The 12,100-nt window shown below is 25.2% G+C and overlaps 2 protein-coding genes across 4 annotated transcripts in view; both read right to left on the bottom strand.

The window, feature by feature from the left end:
- The window catches only part of LOC126899046 (bestrophin-4), a 34,609-nt gene extending 31,857 nt beyond the window's left edge, over positions 1–2,752 (bottom strand). The window contains exon 1 of one of the 2 annotated variants that reach the window (XM_050673573.1): positions 2,365–2,752. In XM_050673573.1, coding sequence (XP_050529530.1) covers positions 2,365–2,435 — 71 coding nt within the window. In that variant the 5' untranslated portion in view covers positions 2,436–2,752. The remainder of the gene's footprint in view (positions 1–2,364) is intronic. The other variant, XM_050673563.1, reaches the window with a different exon arrangement.
- A 164-nt stretch (positions 2,753–2,916) lies between these two features.
- LOC126899058 (uncharacterized) lies at positions 2,917–7,397 on the bottom strand. Of its 2 annotated transcripts, XM_050673585.1 has the most exons (5): positions 7,281–7,397; positions 5,917–6,862; positions 5,341–5,482; positions 3,380–3,604; positions 2,917–3,296 (listed from the first exon to the last, which is right to left on the bottom strand). In XM_050673585.1, exons 2-5 carry the CDS (start codon positions 6,806–6,808, stop codon positions 3,236–3,238), a joined length of 1,320 nt encoding a protein of 439 aa, XP_050529542.1. In that variant the 5' UTR covers positions 6,809–6,862; positions 7,281–7,397; the 3' UTR covers positions 2,917–3,235. The 2 variants fall into 2 exon arrangements, with proteins under 2 accessions (XP_050529542.1, XP_050529551.1); XM_050673594.1 differs by lacking the exon at positions 7,281–7,397 and having other exon boundaries at positions 5,917–6,957.
- Between the last annotated feature and the right edge of the window lie 4,703 nt (positions 7,398–12,100).

Raw genomic sequence — 12,100 nt, 5'->3', positions numbered from 1 at the left:
ATAAAATAATGATAATTTTTAAATTACTTATTTAAAAGAAGCAATGAATTTTAATATATTTCGACATTTTCAGTTACAATATTTGCAGTTTATAGTGTACCCACGTGATATATTAACTTTTATTTATGAATTGTGAACAAACGTCTCATCCGAGCCAACAAAAAAAAGGTACGATAATATAATATGACACAGACGTAAACATCTCATTGGAATGTGTTTCATGATTTGCGGTCAAAGCGATGGATGCATACTAAATTCTCGAAAGCTTACGACAGACGTTTTCAAAGGTATAAATGATGTCAGTTTGTGTCAAATAATATAGTAGCAGTACAAGTAACGCGTGTCTATTGACAAGCAAGTAAAAAAAATTGAACACTTAATTACTTTAAACAATATTACCATTGTGTTTTAAGATCATATACATAAAAGCTGCGAAAGAGCGTTCATTTTGTTTGTATGATGTGCGTGTCTAGAAATCTAATAATTGTGTCAAGACTATTTCCTATGGTAATGATGCTTAGTTTTGACGTTGGGTTGTTAGTGTCTATTAAAATGTTCTAATTGGACCTACAAAGTTCTTGTAAATTATGGCAGCATGTAAACTAGTGGATAAAGGATATATACTGGATATCAAATATGGTGAGACAAAAACATACCCAACTAAATTCTGAGGTTTTCTTTTCTTTTAACTTCGACCTCGACAAATAAATGCATTCGTTCATAATTAACCACGATTAAAATTTTTATTGTATGTATCAAATAATTTATGCGTATAGATAAACATAGGTTTCATCGTTGAAACAATAGGTATCTAATGTTCTTTATCTCTTACGAGGACAGATGCGTGTGTTAAAATCAAATTTATTTTAGAAAATTTAGTAAAAAGCTTCGTAATGTTGATACGGATCTAGATGTTTCATCACCAACAAATACAATACTTACAATAAAAACACGGTATAGTAATTCTCATTCAGTTTAAAAAAAGTCCAATTACCTATTAAAATTTATTATGCAACCTTAATTGTGTTTTTAAGACTCCCGAAAAAAATATGTTGAAATTTAAATAAATGTATTATGTCGACTTTCAAAAGTTTCTAAATAATTTCGGGTCAAAATTGAAATAAATATTAAAAAAACCTTCAAAATATCTATAAAAATAAAATCATATGACGTATACACTTAATAGAAAATCGTTTAATATTTTACACTCGCGTTCGTCATAAAACAAATTATAGTTTCAATATTTGTCGCAAGTATAAGGACATTGTTTCCAAAGAAATCTATGAGCAACTGCCAATCATAGCATTTTAATTTGTCCAAATCTGAAGGGCAACTGCCACACATAACTCTAGGCTATTATGTTCTTTTTGTAAAATATAATTATAATTATTCACTCTTGCTAATTAAATGCTTAGGGGCAAGTCAAATATGAAAGACCGCTTAAAAGTCTATAAGTTTGTTAACAACTAAATCATACAACTATTAAATTCAATTCAAAATTAATTAATTTTAATTAACGTTTTGGTAAAACTAGGAAAATGTATTTACGGCAAATCTTGTCGCTTTTTTTAAAATAATGATAAGTCATATCAAATGATTTGTAATCTGTAACATAGTAACCTCGATACGCGTAATTTGTATCTATTAGCTATTTTCAATTTTAAAGACTATTAATATTTCCTGTAAATTAAAATTTACGTAACAAAAAAAGGATCTTTTCATTTCTTGCAGAATCACTGCCCGGAGCTTTAAATATAGACCTGTTTATTATACTATGTATGTTTTGCTTAATAATAATAATTACATTGCAAGATCATTAAAACTGTATAATAATCACATATTAACAAACTAATCAATATCATAACCCTAAACGTTTATAAGCAACTAAACCAATTTGCCAAATTTAACTATTTAAATTACGCAACACCTTAAAAATATTATTTTTATTTTTAATAGGGATAAATGTAATATAATATTAAATACATAAGTGTGTCAGGGGTGTCTGCAGTCAAGCAGTTAATTATATTTTAATAATGTTCATGGAGCTAGTAATTATTTCTAAATGAGTATTATGATTTTTATTCATTACTATTATAAACCTTAATAAAATAGTAATATCATAGAATTTATGAATATTGAACCATTTTTAAAAAAAGTTTTAGTGAATGAAAATGAATAAAATCACGAAAACTTATATTTTGAAATCATGATTGTTATAACACTTTGGAAATAATACTTCAATAGTTTAAAATATTCTACATTCTATTTAGTTTAATGCAACTTACAGGGCGATATTTAGTGATAGTGATAGTGATTTATAGATAGTGATGAAACACTATGTAAAAATTTTAACTATTCACTTACTTGCAAAGTATGCTTCCAAAACATCCAAAACTACTTCCATTGGCTACAAGTCTTGAATATGAAACGGTCATAATTTTCAAGCGCGAATAACTTTATACACACGGCGTATCGTCACATACCGCCGAACACTTATCACATATGTAATCACAGACAGCAGGTACACTCCAGTAAATTGTTCACGTAAATTAGCCGTTAAAATATTTTTTCCAATAAAAATTATACAACTACTAAGTATTGTTAAAATATAATATTTATTGAAAATGAATCATCAAATAAACGCAATTCACAAAAATCAAACACAAACGGTTTTAAACAATACAATTATTTCTATTTCTATACACTAAGAAACAACTCGCCAATCAAGTCGTTCGACGTTTGGTTCGGGTCTGCCACTTCTGTCGGTGCTGTTGCCCGGCCAGGCCATCTAACGTATTTCTACTGTGCTCCCTCCATTGCCGCTCCGATCATTTTTATTGAAACACAGTGTAGTGCAGCGCAAACATTACAAGTCGAAACGCATAGGCTCTCACTGCATGTATATTATTGTATTCATTGAGTCAGTCTACATATGAGAGTATAAGCGAATTAGAGGTTTATGAATTTGATCAGCGGGTACACCGTTCTTTAAATGTGTTTTTATTTTTTAAGACTTTTCTCATTGTCTTTGAAATGATTAAACAGTCATTTCACTAGGGCCTACTTAGAGTATGTACTATGTTACAACAGCAACTATTATTTTGGCCATAGTCATAAATCGTGTTAAAAACAATAGGCCCTAAGCTATTAATTATCAGGTTAAGTCTAAATAGACGCAAGCGTTAGCAAAACAGCCAAGATACTGCATTTTGTTTAAAACTGCATAACACTTTACTTAGCCATACGATAACAGTTCGTTTTTTCTTAATCTGTATTCGGTGGGGGTCAGCATCCCTCTAAAAAAATACGATTAAATCAAATATAAACTTACATTCATTTACTCGTTACATTTGTTAAAAAAAATATTAAAATAATTTACCTTAGAACCGTATCAAAAGTTACAGAAATTCCCTTGTCTGTCATTTTCTTGAAAAGGGTCCAACACTCTTTTTCTTTGGCGGTTTTGAACAAAGGTTGACCATCGATAACTTCATAATTATTCGTGAGTACTTCAGATACAATATTTTCATTGTGACTTTCGTCATTATTTATTTCATGATGCAAGGTTCCTTTTTCTTCTTGAATTGTTGTATTTCCTTCATTTCTAAAAATCAAAATCATTGATATTGTCACGCGAAATATTATATAAAATGTGCTTTGACATGAACTACATAAAAGAGTATAATATCGTATCAATTTGCATTTTGTTTGCAAATCAATGGTAAAATTATAAATATACTACTAAAATATGAAAATACATTTAAATTTGATTATTCCAAACCGTTTAGTTATTTTGCATGTTTTACATATAATAAAGGCTTTTTCTTTGTTATATATTAAACTAAATAAAACCATCCCTTAAATACTTTTAAAAGGTTACTTTAACTATTTTCATGTTTGCATGCAGCAAAATCATACATAGAACAACTTTTGTAATTTTCAATAAATTGAAATATTTAACCGTGATAGCTAATATTTACCAATATATAATGTAATAATGTAGGTCATGTCATAAAAAATATTTTGATTAGTTACCAAATAAGGTTGTAAAACTTAATTTGGTTAATGAATGCATTTATTATAAGTATAATCATAAATAAATATATGATGAAGGGAAGATTGACCGAAGAAGACTTTTCAAAATTTTAAGAAAAAATGTATTTTTATAAATTTTTCAGTGAGTTACTTTAACTCACTGAAAAATCACAACTCCACTTTGGAGTTGTGATTTAAATCTATGATAGAAATAATTAACATGCAAATAAAATAAAATAAATTAAATAGAATTAAAAATGATAAGAATATTTATTTGTATTACTATAAATAAACATAAGTTTGAAATAAATTTTAAAAATGTTCAGATATTTTGATGACGATAAATTGTTCAAATTGTATTTTTGAATTATTGAATACAGGTCAGAAAAACGTTGTAGTTATAATTATAACTTAAAAATGAAAATTTTTGTCAACATATATAAATATTTTAATATTAAAAACGTTAAACGTAAAAATTGTTCAACGTAGAAATGTTGATTAACAATAAATTATAAGATAATCTTATAATTCATTTAAATGTATAGCAAAATTTCTTTTTAATCTGGCCCCTTATTAAATTTAGAGGATGAAGAATTAGAGGTTCAGCTAGACGGTTGTTGCGAATATAATGAATTACAAAAGAGTAAATATCAGTTCGAACAGCGTAAAAATACTGTTATAATTCAACATTATTCTATACAGTTGATCACATCCATTTTTGAAGCCTAACATTTTAAATGAATTATTGGAATTTTAGTTGTACATTAAAATTAAAAATGATCACATTCAAATTAGAAGCTAGACCAAGACCAAAATGAATTCAAAGTAAACCCGTCCCACCTAGGTCTCTCTCCTTTTTTTTTTTTTTTTTTATTACGTAATTGGTAATTGATATCAAATGTGCGCCTGGCATATTGAGGTTTGCAACATAGCTCACACATATGAACAAAATGCTGCTCTCGTTTCAATTTAATTTTCGTTCAGATAGAAAATTTTTAAATACTTTATTAACATTGATTTTTTTGTTTTAATAAAAGAATAAAATAGGGAACATTGGTTTTGCACTATAATTATTTTTTTAATATTAACTTTGTTGGAAAGTACTCATAAATTCTTTCTAATTTTAGATCTATTTTACAAAGTATATGTTTAAATGAAAAACTGTTTAAAAAAACGTAAATCAAAGAGGTAAAATTCTATAAAAAAATGAACTTAAATATATAATAGTTAAATTATAAATTAAAGCTTTGAAATAATAAAATAAAATAAACATAAATTTTAAAATGTACTACTTAATTATAATACCTTGTTAAATCAAGCGTTTTGTATTTTATTAATGATTTTCCCACGCGATTAGTAAGAAGCTTAGGTTGTTCAATTGATTGTACCACACTGTCAAAAGATTTTTGATGATATCGCATATTATAGCTGAATTGAGGAAATGTAACTAAAAAAATATTCGTCAAATAAAATAATACATCATATAATAAACTTTAATTTCGAGTAAATAATCTATTCATAAAAATATTGAAACCACAAATTATATTGTTGCACGTAGCTATTAAAAGTTTCGCTTCTAAGTAATTAAAAAGTTCTTACATGCTAACGTAAGCGAAAGTTATTCTAAATAGTTAAAAGATTTTAATAGTTGATAATAATTTTATGTGAATAATGAACTATTTATTATTTAAAATTAAATTTATATTCAAGATAGTGTTAATATAGTTAGTTTACTTATCACAAAAGATAACTAATTTTTTTTAAAACTGAAACTAAAGCTTATAATCTTTGAAATTCATTTGCTTTGCATATTTTATTTTTACTTCTAAGTAATAATAAGTGTAGTATTTTAATCAAAAAGCTTATGAAATGTTTTCTTACCCATTTTTGCAGGTATTTCATTTGGAAATCTTTCTTCAACATCGCTACCAACAGGACTTAAAAGTGACATCATTGTTATTACTTCTGTATTTTGATGTTTTTTTATTGATCGATGTTTATTCAGTTGTTGAGTCTCTTCGTCTATACTCTTATGGAATGCTTTACTTCGACATGATTTCAGTTTTCTAGCTGAAGGCCTATTTATTTCTTGTGATTGTCTTCGCAAACCTATTAACCGTTGTTTTTTAGCAATATGCACTTTTTGATTTCTTGACGAAGGAGCTGACATAACTCTTGTTATGGAATTATTATCGTCATTTTTCTTAAAGCTATTGTAAAATTTAACACGTCTCACTGCTGCTGACTGAGTTTTATCTTCTTCACAAGAGTCACAAGAGTTTTCACTTTCACCAACTTGACTTTGAATTTTTACTTCAATAGAAGTACGATTAGAATCGCATTCTTGATCATCATTTGATGAATTTTGATTATCATTATATATTTCCATAGAAGGATTTTCTATGACGTTTCTAGCTAAATAGATATTTATACAAGATTTTGATTTTTCTCGATCAATCCATGCTTGCCTTAGTCTTTGAGCAAATCCTTCTTTACAATCATAATTGGTTTCAGGTTTCAGGCAAACTGTGGTCGGATTTGCCGTTGGCCTACCTTTTTTTTCATTTTTTAAAAGTTTACTACTTGTTCGATGTTGATACGCATTATCACAAATAGTTTCGGTTTCTTTTTTATTGAAACTAGAATGTTTTTGAGTCCACCCAAGTTTTGCTCTAGCCTTTTTATCGTTTAATTCTTCACCGAAAATTTTTGCTGGCATAGTCTTTATTAATTGGTTTTCGACTGTTAAATCACATTTTATGTTTTTGGCCATTTGTAGATGTGTTTATTTAAAATTGATTTGGTGATAATTTTATTAGAATGAAACCTATTAATTTTAAATACTTTTATTAATGAGCTAAATCGCTCAATTTTTGTCCTTGTTTTTCACAAATATACAATACTATATTTAATATTAATATGATTAACATTATATTGTAATTATAAAATAATAGTAATACTTTAGAAACAAATATATAAAATGTTGAAATTAAGTGAAAAATTTATTTATAGTATCAAATTAAAATAAAATGTGCATTTTTTATACTAATTAATTAGTATATTTTGTGTATTTATTTACTCGTATATTTAATCGTAACGTTAATTTTTATTTATCAAGATTTATAGTCGTCTTAATAAAAAAGGTGCCTTAGTGTAGCATGAAAAAAATATATAAATATTACGTATAAAAATACTAAATTTTATATTTTTAAATTATTAAAGATTATGTTTCTTTGTTGACTCACCACTTAAATTTTTTCATATATCTAAAAAAAACCCCAACATACTACAAAATTAAACATAAATTAATTAAACTTAAACATTAAAAAATTATTGTAAAAAAAGGAACATCTGACTTCTTGTATGGCACAATCATTTCTAAACAAACTTATTCAGTTTGTTCTTTACATAAACGTTTCATCATTTATTGATCTTAATAAAATATTGTTTTCATTGTATTTTCATGCGTTTTTGTCGGTATAATGACTTTGTTTAAAATTCGTCACCAAGACGACATATCAACGACCATCTATTAAAAGTATAAAACTTTTATCGTAATGTTGAACACAACACTTTTGGGGTGATAACTTATTAAACTATTTCCGTAAAAATAAATACTTCCTCAATTATTTATTCAAAAGTATTGTGAAGTGAAAAGAAATGTTTTAATGATATATACACAATAAAGTATTTTTAAAACAATAGACTAATAAAAAAAATATCCATGTATCTATTAATTATTTTAGTAATAACATTATTGACAGAATAAGTTCAAATACAACGGGAGACAAATTGTAACACTCATATACATCAAATTAATTGTATTTTATTTTGAAATAGTAGCATAATGAGAGCATACTATGTATGTCCTATGATCTGTACAATCTCTAAATCTTAAGCGTGTAAATATAATGTAAGACTTATAGATTCATAAAAGCAAAGCCTTCATTCCCTCTACCAACCTGATAACTATGCCCCTGAATTTTATAAAACCCAAAATGCCATAAAATTTATTTGATATAATAAATAATTAATTCTATATAAAAACAAAACCTAGCATAGTGGGGTCGCGGCATAGTATTGACGTTGCATAGTTGGGTCCAGTATAGATTTAATCTGACAGTGATTAAAATCACTATCATAAGAAACGCTTCGATGCAAATCTGTAGATAGTGTTTAATTCTAAGAAATTGGTGGATAATTACAAAAGCTACATGATCTGCTAGTTCCTTAATAATAACCTGATTAAGATATAGTATGTCGAATGAAAAATGGATTATTAAAAAATATTATTTCTCATAAAAAAATTGTGTTGATTCATACACTTTTCAATGAGTTATAGCATTATAAAGTTAAAAATGTAACCAACCCAACCCAACATCAACTCCTATTTCCTTAATTATATCCAGATTAGTAATTATTTTAATTATATATTATATAATTTTTATAATTAATTATTTTCAAATTATTATCGATTTTTAATATGTTAAAAGTAATCATTTTGAACCTACTTCTTTTTGTCCTTTAAAGTGAAAGTTTTAAATAAAAAAAAAATGATTTATTACCATAACTTTTAACTCAACTTGCAAGTTTGAAATAAATATTATTAAATAGAAAAAAATGAAATTGGTAGATTATTTCAAAAACAACAATAACACTTATTCCCTTAATTTTACCCCGATTTATAACTATAATATATGAATACATAATAATTACAGTAATTAAATTGAGTATGAAAGTGGTATTCAATAATATAATATTGTAATTTTTACGGAGATATTATAAAAATAAAAAGGAGTTGTATATTCATATACTTTTAATGCGTATACAAATTTAAAGGAATTTATGCAATACTTTTTAATAAAAAAATTTTGTTACTAATGAATAAATACACTAAACAAAAGGAACTTTCATCAGAAAAAAAATATACTTTTCTAAATAAACTTTTCGTGATGTTTTCAAATGTGCAATTAAACTTTTTCTATTACTTCTAAGTTTTAATATTATTACTTATTATTAAAAAATAAGTATTTACATATAAAAAAAAATAATTAAGAACAAAAAAAATTGTATTAAATTAATACTGATTTTGATTTTTAATGTGTTAAAAGTAATCATTTTGAACCTACTTTTTATTGTCTTTTAAAGTGAAAGTTTTAATGAAAAATACCTTCTCAGCTTTGGATCGAAGCTAAAAAATGAATTTGTTACCATAACTTATAGTTCAACTTGCAAGTTTGAAATTGACATTATTAAATAGAAAAAAATGAAATTTTTAAGATTAATATGCAATCAGGAAATTTTATAATTACTATTTACAGTACATTTATCAGACAAATTCGATTTTTTTGCATTTTTATCGTAATAGATAACTGAAATAAAAAGAATAGTAATCATTCCCTAATAACTTTTGGTGTTTAAAAAGATTCTGCAATTGAAATATTGAGAACTTAATTAATTTTAATAATTTACTTTAACTAAATGAACCANACATTTGTCAGAAAAATTCGATTTTTTTACATTTTTATCGTAATAGATAACTGAAATAGAAAGAATAGTAATCATATCCTAATAACTTTTGGTGTTTAAAAAAATTCTGCAATTGAAATATTCAGAACTTAATTAATTTTAATAATTTACTTTAATTAAATGAACCAATCAAACCAAAGTAGTTAAAAAGATTTACTCAATTGAGCGTATTATAAAATATAATTATAATTGTAAAAATCCATCATTAAATTCAGGTGAAACTAAAAATCATTTTTTTTTTTTAATTTATGATTTATATAGCAACATATTACAAAAAAATTTGGCATATTATAGACTGGTAGTAGCACACAGAAATAGAGTTAAAAAATTAATAAATTATAAAGTAAAATTATTTACTTTTGTAGTTGAATACTTTTATCATATCAAATCTAATTCGACAGTAAATACTTTAAGAATATTAAAAATTAATGATTTTAATTGTTTATATGGATAAAGTTGNAAAATTAATGATTTTAATTGTTTGTATGGACAAATCTAGTTAAGCTACTTTTTATTTGAATAAGGAATATTTTTTTGATTTTTAAGAGTAATAACTTAAACTAATCATTAACTTAAATATCATAAACTTAAATGAATCATTTGACGTATCGTTGAAAAAAGTAGGTCTAATGAGGGTTGGCAAAATAAATCGTAGTCACAAAAAGAACCACATAGTAAAACAATATTAACATGAATATAAATTTCTTCTCACGAGGGGAGACTATAGTGATAAGATCCTTTATATTTATTGAAATTATTGAATCTAAATGAGATAAATATCAAATGATTTGACAATTCTATTCTAACTCAAAAAAAAATGAAAATATTAAAAGCCACGGATAGATTTGAACCTCGTACCCTAGGCGTGATAGTCACAGGTGATACCCATTCGTCAACTGTTCGTTGCTATTATTGCATGATAAAATTAGCTATTTAAGCTAACTCAAATTTAAAAATTACTTTTTCGACTTTAAAAAAGTAAAAAAATTTTAATAAGTTTAATTTCATATGTCTTATGAACTTTATTCTATGTCAATTAAATTATATAATATTCATGAAAGTCAGCGTATTCCCCTAATAAGATATTTTAAATAAAATAAAATACAAAACCCAGAATTTTAATAAAAAATAGCATATTTTTGAATACGGTAGCCATTTGCGCATAGAAGATAGGTCGTTGGGACAAATTTTTTTTTCATTTTATAGTATATAAAATAAGCTTTAATTTGATATATGTTTAAAGGACGCAGTATTTCCGGAACATTTTCAAAAATTAAGTTGAAAAAGTTAGTTTTTGTAAAAAAGTTGCTATTTTAAATCCCCCCTGTGAGCAGAATAAGTGTTAGATTTTCAAAAAAAAATGATATCAAATGAAAGAAAATTACCTAAGGTTTCAATATAAAGAAATATTATTTTGATTAGTTAATATTTGAAAAAGTTATGGCAGTTTTAAGTACAAAAAACATCGTTATAAAAGGTGATTTTTATCGCAAATATTACATTTTTTTTATAATTTCGACAGCCATTTGCACATAGAAGATAAAGTGTCGGGACAAATTTTTTTTTTTCATTTTATAGTACATAAAAAAAGCTTTAATTTGATATATGTTTAAAGGACGCAGTATTTCCGGAACATTTTCAAAAGTTCAGTTGAAAAAGTTCTATTTTTTATACAATGTTTCAAAGTTTGAACCCCCCCTATATAAGGGGAAATTGTCTAATTTTAATAAAAAGTATGTCAAATGAAAGATGTACTTATAATGTATTTAGAAAAAAAAAAATTGTGCTGATACATACATTTTTCGAAAAGTTATAGCATTTTTAAGTTGAAAATTAAAAATCGAAAATCGAAAATTTTAACACAAAAATAGTGTTTTTTTAACTACGGCAACCGTTTACATGCAGAAGATAAAGTGTCGGGACAAATTTTTTTTTTTCATTTTATAGTACATAAAAAAAGCTTTAATTTGATATATGTTTAAAGGACGCAGTATTTCCGGAACATTTTCAAAAATTAAGTTGAAAAAGTTAGTTTTTGTAAAAAAATTGCTATTTTAAATCCCTCCCATGAGCAGGTTAAGTGTTAGATTTTCAAAAAAATGATATCAAACAAAAAGAAAATATCTAATGTTTTAGTATAAAAAAAAATTATGTTGATTTGTTGATTTTTGAAAAAGTTTTAAGAAAAAAAATTGAAAAAAAATTATTATTAAAATCAAATAATAAAAACCCAGCACAGGGGGGTCGCGGCACAGTGGTGACGTGACATAGTTGGATCAAGTATAATGATATCTGATAGTGATTAAAATCACTATCAAAAATAAACGCTTCGATGCAAATCTTTAGATAGTGTTTAATTTTAAAAAAATTGGTGTTTTATTCCAAAAGCTACTTGATCTGCTGGTTCCTTATTAATATCTCGATTAAGATAAAGTATGTCGAATGAAAAAGGGTTTATTAAAAAATATTATTTCTCATAAAAAAATTGTGTGGATCCATAAACTTTTCAATAAGTTATAGCATTATAAAGTTAAAT

The sequence above is a fragment of the Daktulosphaira vitifoliae genome, unplaced genomic scaffold (assembly GCF_025091365.1).
Source record: "Daktulosphaira vitifoliae isolate Bord-2020 unplaced genomic scaffold, ASM2509136v1 Scaffold_1, whole genome shotgun sequence".
In the NCBI taxonomy this organism is placed as follows: Eukaryota; Metazoa; Arthropoda; class Insecta; order Hemiptera; family Phylloxeridae; genus Daktulosphaira; species Daktulosphaira vitifoliae.
This window is presented reverse-complemented; position numbering and strand designations above follow the sequence as displayed.